The 24984-nt window shown below is 38.1% G+C and overlaps 1 protein-coding gene across 3 annotated transcripts in view; it reads left to right on the forward strand.

Moving 5' to 3' along the window:
- Positions 1 to 24186, forward strand: part of OMA1 (OMA1 zinc metallopeptidase) — a 58898-nt gene extending 34712 nt beyond the window's left edge. For all 3 annotated transcript variants that reach the window (XM_036256148.1, XM_036256147.1, XM_036256149.1), the window contains exons 8-9: positions 3927 to 4076; positions 23821 to 24186. In XM_036256148.1, the coding sequence (XP_036112041.1) occupies positions 3927 to 4076; positions 23821 to 24033 (363 nt within the window). In that variant the 3' untranslated portion in view covers positions 24034 to 24186. The remainder of the gene's footprint in view (positions 1 to 3926; positions 4077 to 23820) is intronic.
- Positions 24187 to 24984: the final 798 nt, after the last annotated feature.

Consider the following 24984-nt stretch of genomic DNA (forward strand, 5'->3'; position numbering starts at 1 on the left):
AAAATGTTTATCTTCCAGTTTTCAGAATTGTTTTAACTGCTAGGTGGGTTGTGCTTTTTGAAATGGTAGCTTATGATTTTAGTTAAAATTCAACTTATTTTTTATCAGTTATCTTAGAAGACTATCTTGCTTGTTTGTCTCAGTTTATATTTATATTATGAATCTTGATTTGTTCTTGAAGGACATATTTCTGTGTGTGTTTAGAATTCAGCATCAAATAATTATTTCTGTATAGATATGTGTGTGTGTGTGTGTGTATATATACACACACATAAATGCATATATATAACATTTTATACATCAGCACACATATATTACACATATCATGCATATATACATACGTATTTATATATGTATAAACATGAGTCACATATTTATGTTTGTTATAAACATTTGTGTATTCCTGTTTATACACATATATACATGTAAATCCATATATGTAAATCCAGGACAAAGTACCTTGGATTCTTTCTAACTTAGAGTACTCAAAAATCTTAATTATATTGTAATCTCCACCCCTAGTCACATGGCAGATAGCTGTGTATGTGTTCCTGGAACAGCTTGTACACATCTTTGGCAGCCAGGTCGAGCAAAGAGAACACTGTCCTCCAAATATCAGGAATCTGTATTCTGGTCGCTGAATGTTGCTTTTGATCCTAGAGGTGCAGGGAAAGCAGTGGGGAGCCATTGTTGTTGTGCCTTCCCCCATTATTTCAAGTCTCTCTCCCTCTGGCTGAAGTGACTTCTAGGAGACTTAGAGATCTGATGTCCTCCCCTTCACTTTTTTTTACTTTTCATTTTTCCTTTTGAGAGGCAGACATTAAAGAGTGTGATATTAAAAAATAACTGTATATATGGGAAAGTTAGAAAGTGACTGCACAGACCAGGGAAAGGCTCAGAGAAAAACCTGAGAAGACATTAAGTTTCCACTTTAGGTTGATCCTCAGCACAGAGACAGCCTACCACAATAAAGTACATACATACATACAAAAAACAGCCAACTGTGGGGAAGGGGTAGAATCTGATATCCAGAAATACATCGTTATTAGGTTCAAATGTCCAGTGTTCAAAAAAAATTCACAAATTATACAAAGAAACAGGAAAGTATGGCCCATTATAGGAAAAAAATAAGTCAACCAAAATTTTCCCTGAAAAAGACCTAATGTCAGATACACTAGACAAGACTTTAAAACAGTTGTTCTAAAGATGCTTGGATAACTGAAGGAAGTTGTGGAGAAAGTTAAGTGATTATTAATGAAGTAAAGATATCAATGTAGAGATAGAAAACCTAAAAAGAAACCAACAAGAAATTCTGAAGCTGAAAAATATAATAATATAAATGTGAGAGTCACTAGATAGATTCAAAAGCAGGTTTGAACAAGCAGAAAAAAGAATTAGTGAACTTGAAGCTAGGACAATAAAAATTTTTGTTGCCTAGGAACAGAAAAAAAGAAAGAAAAGTGAACAGATTTTAAGGGACCTATGGGACACCATCAAGTGGACCATCATATACATTGTGGAAGGCCCAGAAGGAGAAGAGAAAGATTAAAGTACAGAGAGAATATTTGAAGGAATAATAGCTGAAAACTTCCCAAATTTGATGCAATGTATATGGATATAAACATCCAAGAACTTGCCAGTTATGGGATGAGCCATCTTGGGAACGGATTCGCAGCCCCAGATCAAGCTGTACCAGCTGATGCTTCATGGAGCAATCCCCATTGAGCCAAAAGCACAGACTTGTGAGCAAAATCTATGATTATCATCATTTTAAGTCACTAGGTTTTGGGGTGACTTCTTATGCAATAATAAGACATTGGGAAAAAGAAGACTGAGAGTTCAAGTTTGGCCATTCCAAATATGAGATGCCTATGATATATCCAAATGGAGGTTCAAATAGGCGATTGGTTCTATGTAGCCCCAGAGAAGTCAGGGCCAGAATAGACATTTTGATGTCACAGAATAAAGACATGAAACTGATTGAGGTCACCTGGGGAAGGTATGTAGACAAAAGAAGACCAAGGAGCTCTGAATTCTGGGATATCTGGGGCATAGGGACCAGGACTTGGAGGAGCTGCTCTTTAAGTAAACAGGAAGAGGTCAGAGCTGAGTTTCACCCTCCCTCCAAGAGCTTGTTCCATGGAAGTGGAATCTGCACAAGTCCTTCCAGCTGTGGGTATTGTTCTTGAGCCATTTACTCAAGTGCCACGTTTATGGACGTAGCCAAGTTTCCCTTGAGTTTCCTATGCTAATAAAAGTGTTTGCTTTTTCCAAAAAAAAGACATTCAAGAAGCTCAGTGAACTCAAGGTAAGATGAACCAGTGAGACTCACACCAAGATACATTATAATCAAACTTAAAAAAATATATATATATATGTATGTGTATATATATACATATATACACACACACACATATATATAAAGAATAAATTTTGAAAGCAGCAAGAGAGAAGTGAAGCATTACATTCAAGAGAGCCTCAGTAAGATCTTCAGCAGATTTTTCATCAGAAACTTTGGAGACCGTAAGATAGTGCTTGATATAGTCAAAGTGTTAAAACAAAACAAAAAAAACAACCTGTCACTCAAGAATTTTATATCTATCAAAACTGTCTTTTAAAAATGACATTTCTAGTTAAAAAGTTGAAGGGGTTTGTGACCACTAGACCTGCCCTGTAAAGAACTGCTCAACCGCCCTGGCCGGTTTGGCTCAGCGGTTGGAGCGTCCGCCTGCTGTCCCGAGAGACCCGGGTTCGGTTCCCGCTAAGGGCATGTACCTCGGTTGCAGTTTGTCCCCGGCCCTGGTTGGTCATGCGGGTGGCAGCCACTCGATGTGTCCCTTTCACATCGATGTTTCCCTCTCTCTCTCTCTCTTCCTCTCTTTCCCTCCCACTCTGTCTGTACAAAAAATGGAAAAATGTCCTCGGATGAGGATAAAAAATAAAAAAATAAAAATAAAAATAAAGAACTGCTCAACTGCCCTGGCTGGTTTGGCTCAGTGGTTAGAGTGTCGGCTCGCAGACCAGACAGTCCCGGGTTCACTCCCCACTAAGGACATGTACCTTGGTTGCAATTTGTCACCGGCCTCAGCTGGGGTTGTGTGGGTGGCAACCAGTCGATGTGTCTCTCTCACATCAATGTTTATTTCTCTCTCTCTCTCTTCCCCCCTCTCTTCTCCAGCTCTATCTGAAGATAAATGCAAAAATATCCTCGGTCAAGGAATAAATAAATAAAAAATAAATTAAAAAATAAAATAAAATTAATGAACTAGATATATACAGAACACCCTACCCAACAACAGCATACGCGTTCTTCTCAATAGCATTTAGAACATTTTTCTTTATAGATCGTATGTTAGGCCACAGGTGAAGTTTCAGTAGATTAAAATAGATAATCATACAAAGTATCTTCTTTGACCACAGTGAGATTAGGTTGAAATTAATAAAAAAAGTAGAACTAGAAAATTCACAAAATTGTGGAAATTAAACAATATACTTTTAAACAATCAATGGATTAAAAAAATCACAAGGGAAATGAATAAATACTAGAGATGAATGAAAACAAAACTAGAACATAACAAAAGTTATGGGAATACAGTGAAATCAGTGCTAAAGGTGAAATTTGTAGCTATAAATACTTAAAAAATGTGAAAGATCTCAAACAAAAAACCTAAATTTACAACGTAAACTCTTTGAGAGTGGTATTATTGTAAATATTGTGTAGGGGTAGGGACAAGTGGGAAGGTTGGCATTCTTTTTTTGAGTTCTATAATACCATATTGTTTGAATGTTTTTTAAGCAATGAGTGTATTCTCCTTTTATTAAAATGATAGAAAATATTTTTATAACATGTAATGACATAGAGGTAAACTTTTAAAGATGTCCTCATAATTAAACTCGTTGTGTGCTTTTATTAATTTTGGTTTTAGGCTTGTGTGGATGTCAGAGCCAGTGCAGTGTTTTGGCAGCAGATGGAACTGGCAGATGCCCTCTCTGGTCATCCCAAGTTGCCAGAATGGTTATCCACACACCCTTCTCATGGAAATCGAGTTGAGCACTTGGATAGACTCATACCTGAGGTGAGCTAATACTATATGAGGCAAGATATTATTTTTACTGTATCATTTATTTTTTTTAATTTTTTTGGCGTTTTTTTGTTTTTTGCATATTTTTATTTTATTTTATTTATTTATTTTGTTATAGATGTTTCTCCTTTTTTACCCCATTGGCACCCCCCTCCCCACCCCATACCTGCCCCATCCCCGGCTTAGTTGTCCATGTCCATTGGTCATGCATACATACATATAAGTTCTGTGCTTTACCTCTTCCCACCCCCCCCCCCTTCTGACAGATGTCAGTCTGTGCCCTACTTACATGTTTCTGGGTCTACCGTATTCCTCAGACTGTTATGTTCAGTATATTCCATATATAAGTGAGATCATGTGGTATTTGTCTTTTTCTGCTTGGCTTATTTCACTTAGGATAATACTTTCCAGGTCCCTCCATGTTATCTCAAAGGATAAGAGATCTTTCTTTCTTACAGCTGCATAGTACTCCATTGTGTATATGTACCACTTTAATGCTGTTACTTCTTGGGGAAAGACTTCTAGGTTGTCAACTGTTTTGATTACTGTAATAATGGATTAAAAGTTTTCAAAGGATTTGACTGAAAAGTAAAATCCTGCTTGTCCTCAAGTCTTGGGGAATAAATAGCTGTGTAGAGTTGACTTTTCTTGATGGTGAACTTTAAGCTTTTTAGTATCACACCCTTTAATTTTTTTTTATTTGGTGAAAGTCTAAAACTCAAGGTATATTTTTTCAACATATTGGTTATAAATTAATCTTTTCTTAGTGATTTAAGCTTATTGTTAACAAACAAACAAAAAACTCCAGTTAATGACTTGTACAAAATTTTGGGGTCAAATGGATATTAATTCCAATTATGATCCTAGAATTCTTAGGGAAAAAAATAACTTGATATCAGTATGCTTTCTGGTTATTTATTTCTTGAAAAGATAGAATAAAGCATGTGTGGCTTTTTGCTTTTTTGGAGACAGAATCATTAATGAATAAAACTAAAGCGGCTTTTTCCCAAGTAATTTTCACTGTCTTCTAAAAATCTTTTTATTTGTTAACATTATTTAAAATGCTTTCTGTGGTATCTGCATCAGTACGAGATGGATGTCAGACATCTCCAATCCAGGCTATGTGCTCTTTCTGTCAGCATGACTTCACGTTTAGCTTAACAAATACCGAGTACCTATTCTAAGGAAGAAATACTGGTAGATTCAGGGGATACAAAGATAATTAAGACATGGTTTTTTATATTTTCAGGATGCCATTGTAAGTACAAAATGATTCTTAATACAACAAGGAATATTTTTTGTTATAAGAAAAGTAGAAATATAGTGGGATGCAGTTTGAAGGAATAGCCTGCATTGAGTTTGGGATAAGAAACTGCCATGATATTTAATCATTGACTCATGTGATTCATATTGGAACCCACTGATAGTTTACCATTCTGTAGTCTGTTGCTGGGAACAGTACAGTCTCTGCTTTCTTGGCGCTGACATTCTTGTTAATATAAGTAGTAAACAAGCAAACATATAGTATGTCAAGCAGTGATGAACACATTGGGGACAAATAAGGCAGGTTAAAGGTAGCAGAGAGGGCTGTGCAGCAGAGATGGTGTACTAGTCTATGTTCATCTGTCAGAGAAGGCCTTACCTAACAAAGTCTGGTAAGAAGCAGGGGGCCAGGTCCTGTGGGTATCTGGAGAGAGAGTCTTCAGGCTGAGGAAGCGGCAAATGCATAGGACCTGAAGGGAGAGTATGGTTGGTGAGTTCAAGGAATGGCAAGGAAGACACTGGGCTGAGTGAGTCAAGGAGGGGGAGAGTGGTTGAGGTATGGGAGGACCAGACCATGAAGGGTCTTCCAAACCATTGTAAGGACTTAACTTTTATTCCAAGTGGTGTGGGAAACTAGTAGAAGGCTGGAGCAGAGGAGTACCTTGATCTCTAGAGCTGACTCTTATGACGACTCGTGTGTTGTATAGTGGTCATGCGGGAGGGGGCCTCCTGTGTAGAGCATGGACTGTACTGGGGCAAAGGTGGAACCAGGGAGACTGTTATGAGGCTCTTGCAATAATCCTGTCATGAGATTGTAGAGGCAGAAGAGAGGGAATGAAGTGCTCAGGTTGGGAATATATTTTGAAAGGAGTCATGACAGGATTTGTTACTAGTTTGAGTAAATTTTGTACCTTTCATGGGCATTGGGGCCAGCCGGACATGGATTCTTAAGAACTATCCTAAATATATTTCATTTACACCTTTAATTTGAAGAAAAAAAATATTTGAGAAAAAAAATAGCAGTGACATTTACTTGAAACACTCTAGTAATCATTCATCTTAAAAGTGCAACATAGGACTGGGACAGGCTGTGTCTCCTCAGTGACTGTTTGCACTGAAGATCACCGACTCTCAGAGCCTTCCTCCTGCCGCCCGAGACCCAGGGGCTTACTTAGATCACCCCAGGAGGCTGAGCCTGTTTCTAAAGCCAGACTAGCCACATGGGTTTCTCTTGGGATTCCCTTTCTTTTTATGTTTGCTCAGCGAAATTCTAAAAATATGTGGTTTACTTAAATTGGATAATGAATTATAGCCAACTTTCATCTAAATTCTGAGTTGTCATTTCATCATCAAAGATAACTAAAGATCTTTAGAGAAGTAAAAATGTGCTTTAGAGAAGTCTTTAAAATAATAATGAATTGAGTAGTGAGTATGAAGAAAAATGATTGGAGAAATAAATGTATTATTTGGGCACCAATGATGAAGAAAAATATTGGGAGATGTTTGTTTTTTTTTTTCCAAAAATAAGCTATCCTAGTTCAGAGACTTAAATTGAAAACCTTATATAATTTCTTATATTTTCTCCCCAAGTGATTAAATTCAATTTGAAAGTAATAAAACTCTACTACAATATTGGGAATAATTCAGTAGTTGAATTGAAACTTATAGTCAGTGTAAGAGTATATTGTTAATTAGAATATATAGCCATAATTTAGAGATTGGAATTCCCTGCTATAATTTCTAATTTCTCTAATAAAAGAAAGCAAATACTCAGGCAGTATATAGAATTATGTCAGTCTATATATTACTAAAGACTACATTTTTTTTATTTAAGATTTTTTTCTACTTCTATTAGTACAATAAGTTCTACATCCTAATGTTCTTAATCTCTGACATTTCTGACAATATGCCCGAAGTGATGTACATCTCAAAGGTAGCTGGAATTACAGCATCAGAGCACAGAGATCTAGGCCAGATTTGAGGTTTTCAGAGTGACCCCAAAAAGGTGATAGTTGAAGCAGTGAGAGTAGATCAGTTCACTGAGGGAGTAAGCAGAGGAAAAGATCCCATTTAGGGTTAACAGTATTAGGTGGGTTCCGCATTTCAGTGGTGCAAGGAAGACAGAGCCTGTAGTAGGTCGGATTCATAGGAGGAGAAAAGATCAAGAAAATCAGGAAAGGAAAATTCTTTGGTTCCTTGAGAACACAAATATTGGTAATTTTGTTTTTTTTAAAATGTAACTTAGTCAAGATTGTATATTTTTATTTCTTATTGGAGTCCTCGAATATCATCACAGAAATGTATTTTTACTAAATATATCAACATTTAAGGTATTTTAAAACTGTGTTTTATGCACTTAACAAATATTTATTAGCCATCAATTATGTGCCAGATTGTAGGTGCTAGAGGTGCTGTGAACTAAATAAACAAAAAACTCTGCCCTTATGAAGCTTATTTTGCAGTAAAGAGAGACAGCCAATACATAGAATAAATTAGTAATATATAGAATAAATCACTAATATGTTATTATATGTTAGTAATGAGTATTAGGGAGGAAAACAAAGGTGGAAGAAATTAGTAATATATAGAATAAATCACTAATATGTTATTATATGTTAGTAATGAGTATTAGGGAGGAAAACAAAGGTGGAAGAACAGTGTATTAGCTTGGACTGCCATAACAAAATACCGTAGACTGGGTGGGTTCAGCAACGGGAATGCATTGCTTCGGAGTTCTGAAGGCTAGAAATCCAATGTTAAGGCCCTGGCCCATTTGATTTCTGGTGAGATCTCTTTTCCTGCAGATGGCTGCCTTCTCGCTTTGTGCTCACATTGTGGAGAGAGTGAACACACTGGTGTCTCTTCCTCTTCTAAGCGTAGTAATCCTTCCCATCTTGAGTGCCCCACCCTCATCACCTCATGGAAACCTAATCACCCCCAAAGGCTCCATCCCCCAATACATTAGGGGTTAGGGTTTTCACATACGAATCTGTAGGGGAAACACTCCAGTCCATGGCAAAAATGTAATGTGTGAGCAGAGATGGCAGAAGTGCTGGACTAGCTGTTTGAAAGGGGGTTGATCAGAGAAGGTATCACTGAAAAGAGGGTATTTGAAATAAGACTTGAAATAAGTGAAAGAGTCTTTCCCTGGGGAGTTGAGGGGTGGGTGGGGGTAAGCGCCTTCCAGGTTAGAAGTAGTAAGTGCAATGCTCTGAGGAAGTCTGGAGTTGAGGAGCAGCAAGAAAGCCAGTGTGGCTGGAATGGAGTGAGCAAGGGCAAGTGGAGGGCGCGGCCTGTAGCCCCGTGCGGACTTCGACTTTTGTTCAGAGAGAGAACACCAGCGAAGGGTTTTCAGCAGAGGACTAGAGTAGCAGGAACTGACTTACAAAGGATGTGGTCTGCAGTGCCTATAAGGTAGTACAATCACAGAATTTTGGAGTGTTTTAGTATAGTATATTGTTTAGAAAACAGACTAGTTCCTCTTTTTGTTTTGTTTTTAAATCAAGAAAATGCCCCCACAGTAGAAAACAATTTATTTCTGCTACTTTTTTAATGTGAATTCTGAGATAAAGCATGTGTAAATGCCTAGGTCAGTATAATCCTGTGATCCACTACCATTTAAAAAGGATAAATATCCCTGGCCAGCTGGGCTCATCAGTACAGCGTTGGCCCACAGACCAATGAATCTTGGGTTTGATTTTAGTCAAGGGCACATACCTCAGTTGCAGTTCATCCTTGGCCCTGGTTGGGGTCATGTGGGAGGCAACCAGTCCATGTGTCCCTCTCATGTTGATGTTCTCTCTCTCTCTCTCCCCCTTTCTTGCCCTCTCTCTCCCTCTCTATCTGAAGATAAATAGAAAAATAACCTCGGGTGAGGATTTAAGAAAAAATAAAATAAAAAGGATAAATATGGGGTTGTAGTAATGATATTTGTAGTTAATAAGATGATTATCTTATAGTTTTATTTACTTGAAATAATCAGTTAAATTTAGGAAACACATATCCCACATATTTTGGTTACCATAACAACTTGGGTGGAAAATTGTAGAACAGATGTTATATCAACCTGTTGATGTTTAATAGTATGACAGTTTTACAATTATAGTTATACTGTTTTGAATTTAAATTTGTATATACCATAAGTTGTCCTTGAAAGAGATACCTTTTAAAACTTTCCTTCTATAAGGATTGTTAGAAATATAAATATATGTGAATGAGGGAAATTGTATAATATCCCAGGGTAAAAAGTCACTTGAAAGATTTATTTTACAACTGAATTTTGACTGAATGTTTTATTTTCTACTTCTCTCACCAGCTCTTTGCCATCTTTTCCTTGGGGTGGGGTGAGGAGATGGAGAGTCATAACATAGGTAGGACAAACATTTAATTTGGACTTAGTTGTTTAGGGTTATATTATTATTTTATTTTATTTTTTATCCTCACCTGAGGATATTTTCCATTCTTTGTACAGATAGAGTGGGAGGGAGAGAGAGGAAGGAGAGAGAGAGAGAAACATCGACATGAAGGGACACATCGAGTGGCTGCCACCCGCACGACCAACCAGGGCCGGGGACAAACTGCAACCGAAGTACGCGCCCTTAGCGGGAACCGAACCCGGGTCTCTCCGGACCGCAGGCCGACGCTCTAACCGCTGAGCCAAACCGGCCAGGGCTAGGGTTATATTATTATAATCATAATTTTGAATAGGATTTATTTTTTAATGTTCTTAGAACTTTCATTGTCATCTTTATTTGTAAACTGTTTTTAAATTTTTTTTTTAATCCTCACCGGAGGACATTTTTCAATATTTTGTTCAGATAGAGTGGGAGGAAGAGAGAGAGAAAGAGAGAAACATCGACGTGAAAGGGACACATCGAGTGGCTGCCACCCACGTGACCCAACCAGGGCCGGGACGGCCGGGACAAACTGCAACCGAGGTACGTGCCCTTAGCGGGAACCGAACCCAGGTCTCTCCAGACAGCAGGCTGACGATCTAAACGCTGAGCCAAACTGGCCAGGGCTGTAAACTGATTTTTAAATCTTGTTGTTCAAATTTACTATACAGTTGTCCCTCGTTTATCACGGTTAATCCGTTCCAGACTCTAGCGGTTGCACCTGGCGTTGAAGGATTCCTGGGGTGCTCGAATACATAGGCCTACAGTCCATACGTACAGTGATTTTAATTTTAGTTGTAATACAGGGGTGTATAAGTGACTCAGACAACCGAGTGCGTGCTGTATCATTTTCACTGTCTCAATCAACTTTTTAATGAATATATTTGAAAAAACCATAATAGAGTGAACCCGTGAAAGTCGAAGTGCGAAGTGGAGAGGGACGACTGTATTCTGTTTCTTAGATGTCAGAATCACTCAGTAGTAGGCTGTAAATAAATTCATTTGATTTTCATTTATTTTGAGTTCTTTAAACTTTCAGGAAGCTGGGGGTTTGAACCCATATGTAAGTCATTCTTATGCATTTATAGTTGGACATTGTAAATAAATAAATCATTAATATTATATATCCCATAAGTAGAAAATGTGAGAATGTTTAACATAGAAGTGAAAGGTCACTGTTAGCCAATGTACACAAACATATACTGTTCACCTTACAGAATTTCACTTCCTCTGACATGGTGAGTGTTGGGGAGGAGGCAAATATCACAGGAGGCAATTCAATGTAATTGAATTGGCCTCTGAATCATATAAAGCCAGGAGGCCTGACAGTAACATTGTCTAAAACCTTTAAAAATATTATGGTACATATGATGTGTATCTATTTGAGGCTGAAATGAATGGACTATTAGAAACAATTGCTTTTAGGAAGAAAGGGGAAAAAAATGATATTTTTGGAAAAACGTGTTTAAAAAATGGAGATGATTTTTTTCCCCCTTGAAATGTCTTGGTTCCTATTTTCATAGGAATATTTTAATCTGATCATTGAGCTTCTCTGGTATACATTTTTTTAAACTTAATTATTATAGTTTAGTTTTTGTGAATAAGTAGTTGCAGTTTTACTTGATATGCAGTGCCTAGAAGAGTCCAGATGTGTATTAGCAGTTGTTTCATAAGTACGATCGTTGTTGCTGGGACTAAATACATCTGTTTCTTAAAACGTTATTCTGGTTTGTTAGGAGTGGTTGATTCTACAGTTGAATTTGAAAACTTTTTCTTATTATTTTATCATTTCAGAGGACAATTGGCCTGTGTCAAGGTGGCCTTAGTTTTTAATTTTTTAATATTTATTTAAAATTTCTAGTTATTTATATTTAATTATTTGAGACTACTTCAAAAATTAGTCAGACTTCAGTTTCTGTTGCAGTTTATGAAAGGAAATGAAATTAGAGGAAGAAAATTTTTAAATGTAAAATCATGACTTATACAAATATAAAACGAACCCTGAGATTTTATTTAACTTATTAGTGAAGGAGCCAGTAATATGTTACCACTAGCTCAAAGGAGACTTCAGCAACCATAGACATCTAGGCAGTAAGGAATGCTGAAATGAGTTTATAAGTAGGTGCAAAACGGATCCTCTCAGAAGGCAATAATTAGTTACGTTCCACCAGACACCGACAGGCATCATTTGCATTGTTACTGGTTTTCTACAACTTACAGAGTTGTAAGATAGCTCTAAGACCAGGAAAGGCTGAGATAATGTCCACGGATGCACTTAACAGGACACCCAATGTTCTTTTTTGCCCACATCACAGCCTTTCACAGTTTTCTGGGTTTCTTTTTCTATTGTCATTTATTTGCCTTTCAAGTAAACGTAGTAAATCAAATCGTCCTGTCAGACTTATATATAAACAGAAGTTTCTTTTTTGTTATTTTTAAGCAACCACATAGGCATTGTTCTTGTTTTATTTCTTTTCATTCCCTTAAAGTGATAACCAACTATTCTCATTAATTTCCAGTGAATCTATTTCTAGTGAGTTTTAGGATTGAGGTTATTGATGCTAAAATCTTAGGCTTTTTGAAAAGTATATGCTTACCTTCAGAAATTAAGGGAAAGAGTTGGAAATAGAGGGGGTGCAAAAGGACTGGTTCCATTTTTTTTTTTTTTTTAATCCTCATCCGAGGACATTTTTCCATGTTTTGTACAGACAGAGTGGGAGGGAGAGAGAGGAAGAGAGAGAGAGGGAAACATCGATGTGAAAGGAACACATCGAGTGGCTGCCACCCGCACGACCAACCAGGGCCGGGGACAAACTGCAACCAAGGTACATGCCCTTAGCGGGAACCGAACCGGGGCCTCTCCGGACCGCAGGTGGACGCTCTAGCCGCTGAGCCAAACCGGCCAGGGCGTGGTTTCATTTTTTAAGAGAAATATTTAAACCTCTCGAGCCATTTAGAACTAAAAATATAGATGTAAAATCAAGGGTGAAGTCTCAGAAACACAAAAATGACAGAGAAGGGAGGACAGAGAGGGAAGTTTTTCTCTTTTTTTTAAATTGAATGTATTGGGGTGACATTGCTTAATAAAATATTACAGATTTTAGGGACACACTTCTATAATACATCATCTGTATATTGTATTGTGTGTTCACTACCTCAAGCCAAGTTTCCTTTCATCACAATTTATCCCCCCCTTTACCCTCTTCTGCCTCCCTCTATTCCCTTTTCCCTCTGGTAAAAGGACTTTTTCTTTTAGGAAAATTTGTTTTAATTTAATTTTTTATTATAATTTAAAAAAAAAACACATATAAAGATGTTTTTTTTTTTTTTATCCTCACCCGAGGACATTTTTCCATTTTTTGTTTAGATAAGTGGGGAGGGAGGGAGGGAGGGGAAGAGAGAGAGAGAGAAAGAGAGAAAGAAACATCGATGTGAAAGGGACACATTGAGTGGTTGCCACCCACATGACCCAACCAGGGCCAGGGACAAACTGTAACCGAGGTACATGCTTCTAGTGGGAACCGAACCTGGGTCTCTCTGGACCACAGGCCGACGGTCTACCGCTGAGCCAAACCGACCAGGGCTAAAGGTGTTTTTTAAAAACTCATTTTTCAATCACATTCAGTAGTATCAATCTTTTTGTACACATGCTTATTCTATTTTTTCTCTGACTTTTTTTACCCAGAACTATTTTAATGCAAATCCTAGACATGAGGGCTTTCCCTCCTAATTAGTTCAATATGCATTTTAGAAAGTATCATTTTCTTCCATTACATATATATGAAAATTACCAGTTATTCCTTAAAAAATTAAATATTCTTTCCATATTCAAATTTCGGTCTCAAAATACAGTTTTACATTCGGTTCAATCGTGATTCATCGAGATCCATACTTCGCATTTGGTTGCTATGTCCCTTAAGTTTCTGACTCTAGAACGGTGCTCCCACCCTGTTTTGTTTTTCAACGTCACTGACTTGTTGAATAAACATCCCACATTCTAGATTTATCTGATTGCTTCTTTGTGGTATCCTCTAACTTGTTTCTCTGTAAGTAGAACTTAAATTTTGGCAAGAATATTTTATAAGTGGTGCAGTGATGCTCCATACTGCCTCACACCAGGATTCTCTGACTCTGGCTGCTCCGTCTTTAGTGATGCCACATTCACTCAGTGTGTTTGGAGGGTGACAGCCAACCTCTCCTGTGGAAATGTGGTTTTCCTTAGGTTGGCCAGCGAGTGATGATTTAGCATTTTTCAAATATCTGGTTCTTCAGCAGCCTGAAGTTTTTTCGATTAAGGAACTGTCATCCTTTTCTGTCTCAAGAGGCTAACCTGAATGTGTCTTCTATATAGAACAGTGAAGAAGGAACTCAGACCAGCCAAATTAACTAATGGAATAAAAGATATGGCCAATTTTTTCTCCTATTCAAGAATAGATTTAAGAGGTAGGGAAGAGAGATTTTAAAAAAATATGAATAATGATGAGTGCATAAGATTGGAAAGGAAAAAGGAAAGCTGATCATCAGTAATTGTATTTAAAAGACTTATTTAGTATCTGAGTGTCCTTAACTAATAATACCACAAGGACCCTCATCTAAACTAAATACTGTAATAACAACAAAAAAGTAAAGCCTCAGAAATGTCTATGTTCCCCCAGTAAGCTACATGCCAAAGAGTAGAAAAATCTAAAAAACAAAAACAAATCTCAAATCTCTGGTCTAATTGAAATGTTTTACTCCATTGGAGAGGACAGCCATGGGAACCACAGAAGCATCGCCATCTGAAGCTGGCATGATGAGGCGGATAATTACACCGAGAGTGACAGAAGAAGAAAGAATGACTTTAGAAACATAAGTTACATCCATTTCAGAAAGTTGCTGAACTTGTGAATACAGCAGAGAAGCTGTAAAACTTTCAGTGGAGGTTGTAAAGAGCAGAATTGTTGCCCCACAGCAAAGACTCATGGCAGCTGGAGGTAGAGGAACATAGCACAACCAGATTAAAATTCCGAAAGCTAAAAAAATGTCTAAGGGATGGAAGAATACTGAGAAGACACAAGGACATCCAAGGTGCATACAACAGTGGTAAAGACCAGTACATTCATTCATGTATTCATTTCTTTGTGGTTCCTATAGCACATGTTTGCTTTAGATGCTATTTCTCAAGATGGGTTTTTAGACGAATCCCAGAGCATCATGCAGGGGGAGTTCTGAAATGATGATGCCTAAATACTTACATTTATCAAGTGTTTGATGTTCATTACAAAGATAGGCTCTTAGAAGATGCCAAGGTATAAAGAGAAAATTTAAAGACTAACAGTAAGAATGACTTGGGATCCTACTTTTCAGATTTTGGAGCAGTGTAAGAGTTTAGGGAGAAAGAAACAGTAAAACAAACAAATAAAAAGCAGTGGAACTAATACATGTTGCTGTGTATCTAGCCAAACCAACTTTCTTTCGTTACGTTGGAAATCCTTAATAGGTGAAAGGCATGACCAGTGTTAGGGAAGTACTCAGCAGCGGTGCTCTGTCCACAGCCTGTGTCAGTGAGAACTCGGTAAAATAGTCTGTTTATGTATAATTATGATTATAGCTATTTCTGTTCTTAGAAGACTAAAGCTCAAGTAAGGAATTAACAAAGAATTAAGTGACTAGAACAAAAATTTATAACTGACATAAAAAAATGCTAGGAAAAAGATGTATATTTTCGCCCTGGCCAGTTTGGTTCAGCGGTTAGAGTGTCGGCCTGTGGTCCCGAGAGACCCGGGTTCAGTTCCTGCTTGGGGCACGCATCTCGATTGCAGTTTGTCCCCGGCCCTGGTTGGTTGTACAGGTGGCAGCCACTCGATGTGTCCCTTTCACGACGATGTATCTCTCTCTCTATTCCTCTCTCCCTCCCACTCTACCTGAACAAAAAATGGAAAAATGTCCTCAGGTGAGGATAAAAAAATAATAAAATAAAATTTTTTAAAAAATGTATATTTTTCTTTCAAATGCACATACATCTTTCATGAAAATACTGGTCATATATCTTGGACAAAAATGTGTATAATTAATATAAAAGTTATGGTTCAAATTGTCAGGATACAGTACATTAAAATTAATATACTAACAAAAATTGAAAGATGGGTAGCCACATAAAAATTAAATTAAAATTGTGTATCTATAAGATGAGAGAGAAATCCATAAACAATTAGAGTATGCCTTAAAATTGAGACATTTAAAACTATGTAGTTATATTTTTATGGGTTACTGTGAAACCTATATGTAAAGAAAATTAAATGTCTTTATTAGTAAGAAAGAAAAATAGAAAAGAAATAGAAAATTGTAATATGCCCAGACAGAATAGAATACAATTAATAAAAATAGCAAAATTATAGTAGTTGAGTCTTTGGGAAATTAAGTCATAGTGTAAATCATTGGATCAGTTAGTTAGAGAATAAAATGTAAATAGGATCAGAAGAGCTACAATTATTAGCACACAGGAAAACCAAAATATTTGGGAGAATGTAATTTTTAGTTAGATGATGTTAATATCCAAGGTCAAAATCAGAAATAATTAAAGTGTGTGCATTCACATGTGTGTGTGTGTGTGTGAGAGAGAATTGCCAAAGTGGATGTAGCTAGAAGTAGAAATTATAACTAGAATGAACCTCCTCAAATTACTTTTGAAGAAAGAGGTAAGGTGTAATTAAATCAGGTAAATAAAAGCACTGTATTAGAAACCCAGAGTTAGAACAGATTACAGAGGGAAGGGCACCCAGCACTAACGAGGATTTACTTTGAAGAATTTTTTTCAAAAGTTCAAAGAACAGTTATTCAGTGAGTAATTCATTCTAGCTTCAAAATGTAGGAAAGAGACATTGTTGATTATTTGTGGTTCATTTTATGAGCATAAATGATTTCATTTTGACATCTTCCTGTTTTAATCTTCCTGCTCCATCTTCCCCTTCAAAGTCTAAAAATCAGTTTTCTTTCTTTTTAAAAAAAGTTTCATAATATCCTTTAAAAAGGGATAATTTGAACAGCAAAAGGAATAACAGCAATATATAGAAACCCAAATAAATCAAACTTAAGCAGGAAAAGAATTTCATGAGTTCATAATTATATTTTTTAAGCAAACTCATTGATCACCATTGGATATTACTAAAGCACCAACTTATTCTTTTCCCCCCTTTATATTGAATTTATTGGGGTAACACTGGTTAACAAAATTATACAGGTTTCAGGTGCACAGTTCTAGAACACATCATGTGGGCACTATTGTGTGTTCATCACCTCAAATCAAGTCTCCGTCCATCACCATTTATCCCCACTATTACCCTCCTGCCCCTCCCCCAGTTCTCCCTTCCCCTCGGCAATCTATTTTCAGTGCACTAGTCCAGTGATTTTCAACCTTTTTCATCTCATGGCACACATAAACTAATTATGAAAATTCTACAGCACACCAAATAATATATTTTTTACTGATCTGACCAAAAAAAAAAAAAAAAATTGGTATAATTTTGATTCATTCACACCAAATGGCTATTGATGTGTTAGCTGTTGTCATTTTTTTATTTGACAGTCTAAGGGAAAAGAGGTCATTGCTCCTGACTAGATATCAGGTACTGCATATTTAATTTTAATTTTAATCAGACAATCTTTTACATGTCATTTTTCTGCTTAAAACCTTTTAATGGCTTCTTATCTAATTTAGAACAAAAATTCAAACTCTTTAAGTCCTATCATTTGGCCACTGCCTAGTTCTCCAACTTTTTCACATGTCTCTCTTCCTGAGGTTTTCTTTGATCCCAGCTATTTCACCCCGAGCTGGTTTCCTCCTTACAGCTTGCCCACTTGCTGGTCGTTCTGCCTGGAACACGCGTTCCGTCCTCAGTCCTCAGCTCTTACACAGTGCCACCTCCCGGTGGGGGCTTTCTCTGACCCCCGTCTCCAGTGCCCCCTCTTCCGTGCACTTATTGTCTGATACGGTGCACTATTTCATTTCTTCATCTACTTCACTAAAATTATTTTGTTTACTTGTTTATTGTCTGTCTCTTTCCTATGTAAGGCCACTGTTTACTGCTCTATCCTTAGTGCCTGTAACAGTTTCTGAAGTGCTTAGAGAATATTTGTTAAATGATTGCGTGATGTGTGACAGTAGGAAAGATAGATAATGTAATATTGGGCTAAAAGTAGAAAACTGGGTAATGCAATTGAATAGCAGTTCTACTTCCTTATAGAAAGTTAGCAAATTTCAAAATTTACCATGTAGCAAATTAATAGTTGGTAATGGGAAAGGGTACTCTTAGGAAGTATTGTAAAAATAGTAGTCTTGCCCTGGCTGGTATGCTTAGTGGTTAGAGCGTCTGCCCTTGCCCTGAAGGGTCGTTGGTTCGATTCCTGGTGAAGGGCATGTACCTGGGTTGCAGGTTCAATTCCCGCCCCAGTTGGGGTGTCAATGGGAGGTAACCAATTGAAATCTATCTCTCACATCTATGTTTCTCCCCCCTCCCTCCCTTCCACTATCTCTAAAAAAAAAATCAGTGGAAAAAATATCCTCAGGTGAGGATTAACAAAAAAAAAAGTAGTCTTGGGAGACTTGGGTTTTAATTCTGACCCAGCCACCCAACTTTGAGGAAATTACCCAACCTAACCTTCATTTTGCTTCACCTGTCAAATTGAGATAGCAGTGTCTCCTGGGTGTTTATGTATATATTTGTGCGTTTCTGGTGGTAAGATCCTGCCTCCTGTCTTTCCTTCCCTCCCCCCCTCTAATGGAAATACTTGAGTGATAAGTATTCTACACCAGGACCACATTTTAGAAGTGCTTATATGATAACACCAGTTTAGATAACGTTTTTAAAATACCTGGCACAATGTAAAGCACATCAAAAGTGAACAGTAAGTATCAGTTCCTTTCATTCTAGTTGGAATCTTCAGGCTGGCAAATTTCACATTTAATTCCAAGTCTTCCTTGGGAGTCTTAGAACTATATGTCCTTATTATTGGAATACATTCCTGCTTTCTCTTAAACTGTAAACTCTTAAGAGTATTTTTCCTATGACATTTGTCATAATGATTTATTCATAGCTTTTGTTCTATAAATGCTTGTTTAAAATTCAGCACACATTTAAGTGCCTATTATGTACAGTGCATGACGTTAAACAGAAAACAAAGTAAAGGAAATGGAAAGGCATGTTCTAGCTGTACAGTGGGAAAATGTTGCTCACTTTTAAAGAGGTGAAGGTATATTTAGTAAGATGGATTTGAATTTATGAAAATAAAAGATGTTGACACCCAAAATATAATAAAATATATATGGAAAGGAATGTTTAAAAAGCAGAGACAATATTTTACCAATATGTCTGATAAAATCTTTCTATGCAAAATAGGTGAAGATTTGATAGAATTTTATTTAGCCTGTTACAGAATTCTGCCTGATAGTTGGAGAGAAACAGTGCACACATGAAGAAATATTAATAGAAAGCCTTTATGAAGAATATATAGTTTTTCTAGCAACTAGTATAGCTTAGACATCTCCAAAGTACATTTATTTTATAGGAGACTTACTCAAGAAATGTATAAGGTGGTGCCAAAAAAACCACACCAAACAAACAAAAACATTAATGCAAAAGCCTATAGTGCAAATGCATTAAAAATGGAAGCAACCACAAAAGCAGGTTCTAATCCCTTTTTTCCATGCCAGCTTTTTAAATAGACTTAATTTTTAAGAACACTGTTAGTGTCACAGCAGAACGGAGTGGAAGTTACAGAGATTGTCCATATACCTCCTGCCTCCATGTAGACAGTCTCCCCCACTATGAAAAGACTGCACCAGAGTGTAGATCTATTGCAGTAGGTGAACCTGCACTGAACCATCATAATCACCCAAAGTCCATAGTTCACATTAGGATTCACTCTTAGTGTTGTACTCACCAGTATCATATAGAGTAGTTTCATTGCCCTAAAAATACTCCATGTGCTATCTGTTCATCTGTCCCCCATGACCCCTGACAATCACTGATGTTTTTTTACTGTCTCTGTCGTTTTGCCTTTTCCAGATTGTCATGTAATTGGTTTCATACATATGTAGCTTTTCCAGATTTGCTTATTTATTTATTTATTTCACTTAAGGTTCCTCCGTGTCTTTCATGGCTTGATAGCTTATTTCTTCTTAGCACTGAATAATATTCCATGGTTTGGATGTAACACAAATTATCTATTCACCTACTGAAGGACATCTCGGTTGCTTGCAAGTTTTGGCAATAATGAATAAAGCTGCTATAAACATTTGCTAAGCAGCTGTTTGTTCCCTGCCAGTCACTTAACCTCTCTGGAGCTCAGTTTCCACCTTTGTAAATTTATCTGATGAGTGCTAAGGATTCTGAGGTTTGAAATTATGAGGTTTTATATATATATAAATCATGAAATACTATGTTTTACAAATTATGAATAACTCAGATATGGCCTGTATGCTAATGACATTGTGAGTTGGTAAAGCTTTCTGCCTGAATGAAGTTTGGACCTATATAATAAAAATTATGATCTGTTCTTACTCTTTGATCAGGTCATTCTATTTTGGGGATGTACTTCAAGTAAACTCAAATGGGGGCTATGAAAATAACATCTTTTATTTAAATATTTTCATAGCAATTCAAAATGCAAAGTAATTTGCATGAGGGCAGGGATCTGTTCTGACCAGTGTGTCCCTAGCACCTTACTCAGTGTGGTGGTGTAGCTATTTGTTGACTGTGAAAATATTGAAAGGAGAACTAAGGGAGAGAGAAGAGCTTTCACTGAATAGGAAAGATAAATGGAGAGGGCATGCTGTTCTTCCCTTTGCTGCCCTGCCTCTCCCATTGCTAAACTCAGCTGTGCCAGCGGTTACCCGCCGGACCCCACGCTTGTCCCCTTTCTGGTAGCAGCTAAGGCCTTAGGCATGTGAGGTAACAGCCATGGCAGATCAGCTTCTCCCCTGGAAAAATATGTCAGTGTGGTTATAAAGGAGTTAAAGCAAGAGTAGACATATGTCCCAACTTTGTCCCAACTTTGCTAGGACAGTCTCAGTTTATGCCTGATGACTCCGTAAATCTTCATAACATCTCCTTTCACTCTCAAAGGATTCTGGTTTGGACAGTAGGTCACCATTTAGCTGAGGGTCTGACTTTCTGTTTACTTTAGTGTGTAATTGGGAAACACTTTCTTGTTTTGTTTTGTTGTTGTTTTTTCCCTGTTCAATTTACTTTAAGGAACATTTATGTAACATACTCAGTGGCTGTAAGATGTAAAATACAAGGAAAATCCAGACAAGGCCCTGCCACCAAAGAATTTCACTTGAATGCTTTTTCTTCCTTAGCTTATTTTGGTAACTGGGTGGGAGTCAGAAGTGCTCTTAGGCTCAGGTTCCTGCCCTGGCTCCGCCGTCTAGAGACCCTTGTCTGGCTTGCCCGTGGTTCCTCCCGATCTGTGGGGCGTCGGGGAGCACAGCCGTCCCAGAACCTGTGCCCGCCGCAGGGCACTCTGGGTCGGAAGTTAACGGAATTCCTCGCGCAACACTTGTAGCCTGCTTCCGGGCCTGCGAGGGCCTCTTCCCGGGGGCGCTCACGCGGAGCGCCCTCAGGGCAGGGGAGCCGGGAGCGGAGGAGAGGGCATAGACCGCGGGCCGGGGGCAGGAGGTGGGTAGGCTCCCCCACTCAGTCGTTCTGAGATTCAAGAATTCTCATGTTCATACCGGCCTTCAAGACTATCTTAAATGTCGGGGAGAAGAGAACATATTTTATGTAGTACTTTATTAGCTTGACTTCCAGCTTTCACGTATTTAAACACATGGTATCATTTGCGTTCTTACTATGGACTCTGCAGTTATCTGGGCAGGCCTACTCAGAGGAAGACCCCAAGCCCTGACCCTGCCCTCAGAGATCCTACATTGCCTGCACCCGCCCCGGGGCCCCCCTGCGCCAGCCGTGCTAGCGGCCTCGCTGTTCCAGAGGCTCCGGGCACACCCCGTCGCCGGCCTCGCGCCCGCTGCTGCGCCCGGTACCCCCTCTTCCAGGTACCCACGGCCTCTCCTCGTGTCCTAGCGGCCTCGCTGTTCCGAGGCTCCGGGCACACCCCGTCGCCGGCCTCGCGCCCGCTGCTGCGCCCGGTACCCCCTCTTCCAGGTACCCACGGCCTCTCCTCGTGTCCTAGGGCTTTTCCCCGTCCTCACCAGCATTTCATCAGGGAGACCCTGCCCGATCAGTCTTTCTGAAATTGTATTAGTGCCCCAAACACCAACTGCTTTATTTACTTCCCTTAACATGCATCACTATCAAAAAGTTAGAGGCACTCAGGGAAGGGGGGGGTCATCTGTAATACTCTCAACAATAAAGATTAAAAAAAAAAGAAAAAACAAAACAACAAAAAAACTGGTACATTTATATAGTGGAATACTACTCAGCTGTAAAAATGGATCTCTTACCCCTTGAGATGACATGGAGGGACCTGGAGATTGCTATGCTAAGTGAAATAGTCAATCAGAGAAAGACAAATATCACTTGATCTCACTTATTTGTGGAATCTAATACAAAATAAACTGACCAACAAAATAAGTCCCAGGGCGTGGAGGCATGGAACAGACTGACATAGTTCACAGGGGGCGGGAGGACAAGAAGGGAAAAATCAAAGAATGTATATGTTTATATGCATAGCCCATGGACACAGACAATAGTGTGGTGAAGGACTGTGGTGTGGGGAGGGGCTGGACAGAGGCGGGTAACACGGGAAATGGGGGACATCTGTAATAATGTCAACAATAAAAATACATATATATTAAAAGAAAAAAAAACTATTTTAGCTACTGAAAAGAAGTTAGAGGTAGTTAGAAACAAGTTTTAATACTCTAAATACATTGTTTTAAAATCCCTTTATACATTAAGACTTTCTCTTTCTCTTTTTTTTCAGTTTTTATGTCTTGAAGTCATTCATGGACCCACTTTAAAGAGTCAGTAGTTCTCTAAGGCTAGTTAAGGCAGCAGTTTCAAGGGGAACCATTTTCAGCTCTCTTAAATTATTCTTTGGATATTTCTTTTTTTTTTTTTCATCCTCACCTGAGGACATTTTTTTTTTTTTGCATTCATCTTGAGAGAGAGAGAGGAGGGAGGGAAAGAGAAAGAGAGAGAGAGAGAGAGACACACACATGGATGGGTGAGAGACAGCGAGTGGTTGCCACCCACACAACTCCAGTCAGGGCCGGGGACAAACTGCATCCGAGGTACGTGCCCTTAGCGGGAACCGAACCCGGGCCTCTCTGGTCTGCAGGCCGACGCTCCAACCGCTGAGCCAAACCAGCCACGGCTTCTTTGGATATTTCTTATCATTCTACGTAACACACTTATGTTGCTGCTTCCTAACTTTCAGTTTTAGGCATTATCTAGTTCCTTTCCCTGGAGGCTGAGAGTCAAGCTCTCCTTTGTCACTGTCACACCCTGGGCATGAGCCCCCTTTCCAGTGAGGTTAAATTGTGACATTGGTTGGATCACGAGTCAGTATTCTGAAAACAAAACACTAGTCTCAGCTGAGCCATGTGTATACTGATTACTTTTCCTTTCTTTGCGACATTTTATTTTTTCTCGGAGTTAAAATTGTCATGATTTTGATTTGCTTAGGTTATTCACTTTTCTAGGTTATTAGCCTCATTTTCACTACAGATGGTCCCAGTTATGTATATCTTCTTTCAGTATGTTCAGACATCTATTTTCTATGTTTTTCTTTTTCTTAAAAACAATCTCTCAGAGTCTTCAGATCTTTTCTAACCTGAACAGTTGTTCTCAGGATTGAAACCAGAGATCTTGTGTGTTCCTAACAGGACATAGGCAGTCAGATGCTGGTGTTTTTTCTAAATATACTATTATGTGAACAAATCATGAAAATGTAATTATTTACCATGAATTTTTCTATGGTTCTCTTTTATGTGTTATAATTAAGATATCTTTTATTAAATACAGAATGTATTCTTTTATTTTGCATTGAGCATATTAAAAATTATTGCAATAATCTTAATAAATTTATATATTTGCTTTGTATTACTTTTGTATCCTGTTGTATTCTTTCTTTTTTAGGCTCTAAAAATTAGAGAGAGCTGTAACTGCCCACCGCTCTCTGGACCAGACCCTCGATTAGTGTTCAAACTCACCGTGAAGCATTTTCTTGAAGAATCAGAGAAGAAGAACCTAAATACCACTGTTGAGAAACAGAAAGTGGATATTGTTCCCATTAAAAAACAGAAGCAAATACCATTAACACAAATAGTTGAGAAAAGACCTAGCAGTTGAATTGAAATGTGAGACAACGGAGATAAGAAGAAGACAGCAATCCTTACCATTTTTATGTTACTTAAAAAAAAGGTGCGAAATGAAAAAGAATTGATATTCACAGTGAAATCATGTATATTATAGGTGTTAACCTAAATTCTTGTAGGTATTTTTTATGAAATATTGATGTATTCCAATCTATTTTAAAATATCTTCAATGAGGAAATGTCACAGAATAAATTTATATTATACACTGTACCGTTTCATACTTGTTTTTTTATTTGAAAGGCAGACTGCTAGTGGATGAAAAATCAGAATGTGTAGTAATTATTATTGTAGAGAGGGTTCCAGCTGAGCCTAAACTGGGTTTCAGTCTAGGTGGTTATGATGAACTGGGAAATTGACAGTCTAAAGCATCTATTTACAGAAATTGGTTTGCATTGGATGGATTGTGTGGAATAGGGGAACTTGGGGAAGAGAATTTCCTGATTCTTATTGCGGACAGCGAGGGAAAACGACTATAGGCAGAGGCTGAAGCAGCTGTTTTCATAGGAAAGTGGTCCAAGCGACAGAGTGAGAAACAAAATGGGGGGAGAGAATCAATTCTTTGTAGACGCAGTATGCTTCTGGTGCCCTGAAATCTCAAGAGAAAGTCCTGTCGTTTTGGCTCCTTGATGATACTACAATTTGGGAATCTCTGGGTCTTGAGAGAAGGAACCACCCGTGGAGGGGTTGCACCAGGAGAGGCAGGGAACCTTCTGCCCACGCTGATCTCCCCGAGAGCAGGCTCTGCCAGGGCTGGAGATGTGGAGGGGAGAGCCCAAGTCGTACCCCGGGGAGACTCAGAAGTCACTGTGTTACAGAAATGTGGACATCAGTGCTTCGGATGTGCTACTGTGTATTTAATATTTTTACTTCCAAATCAGTGAAGTCTAGTGATGTTGAGACCATACTCCCTAAGAGGAACAATTT

The sequence above is a fragment of the Molossus molossus genome, unplaced genomic scaffold, assembly GCF_014108415.1.
Source record: "Molossus molossus isolate mMolMol1 unplaced genomic scaffold, mMolMol1.p scaffold_m16_p_12, whole genome shotgun sequence".
In the NCBI taxonomy this organism is placed as follows: Eukaryota; Metazoa; Chordata; class Mammalia; order Chiroptera; family Molossidae; genus Molossus; species Molossus molossus.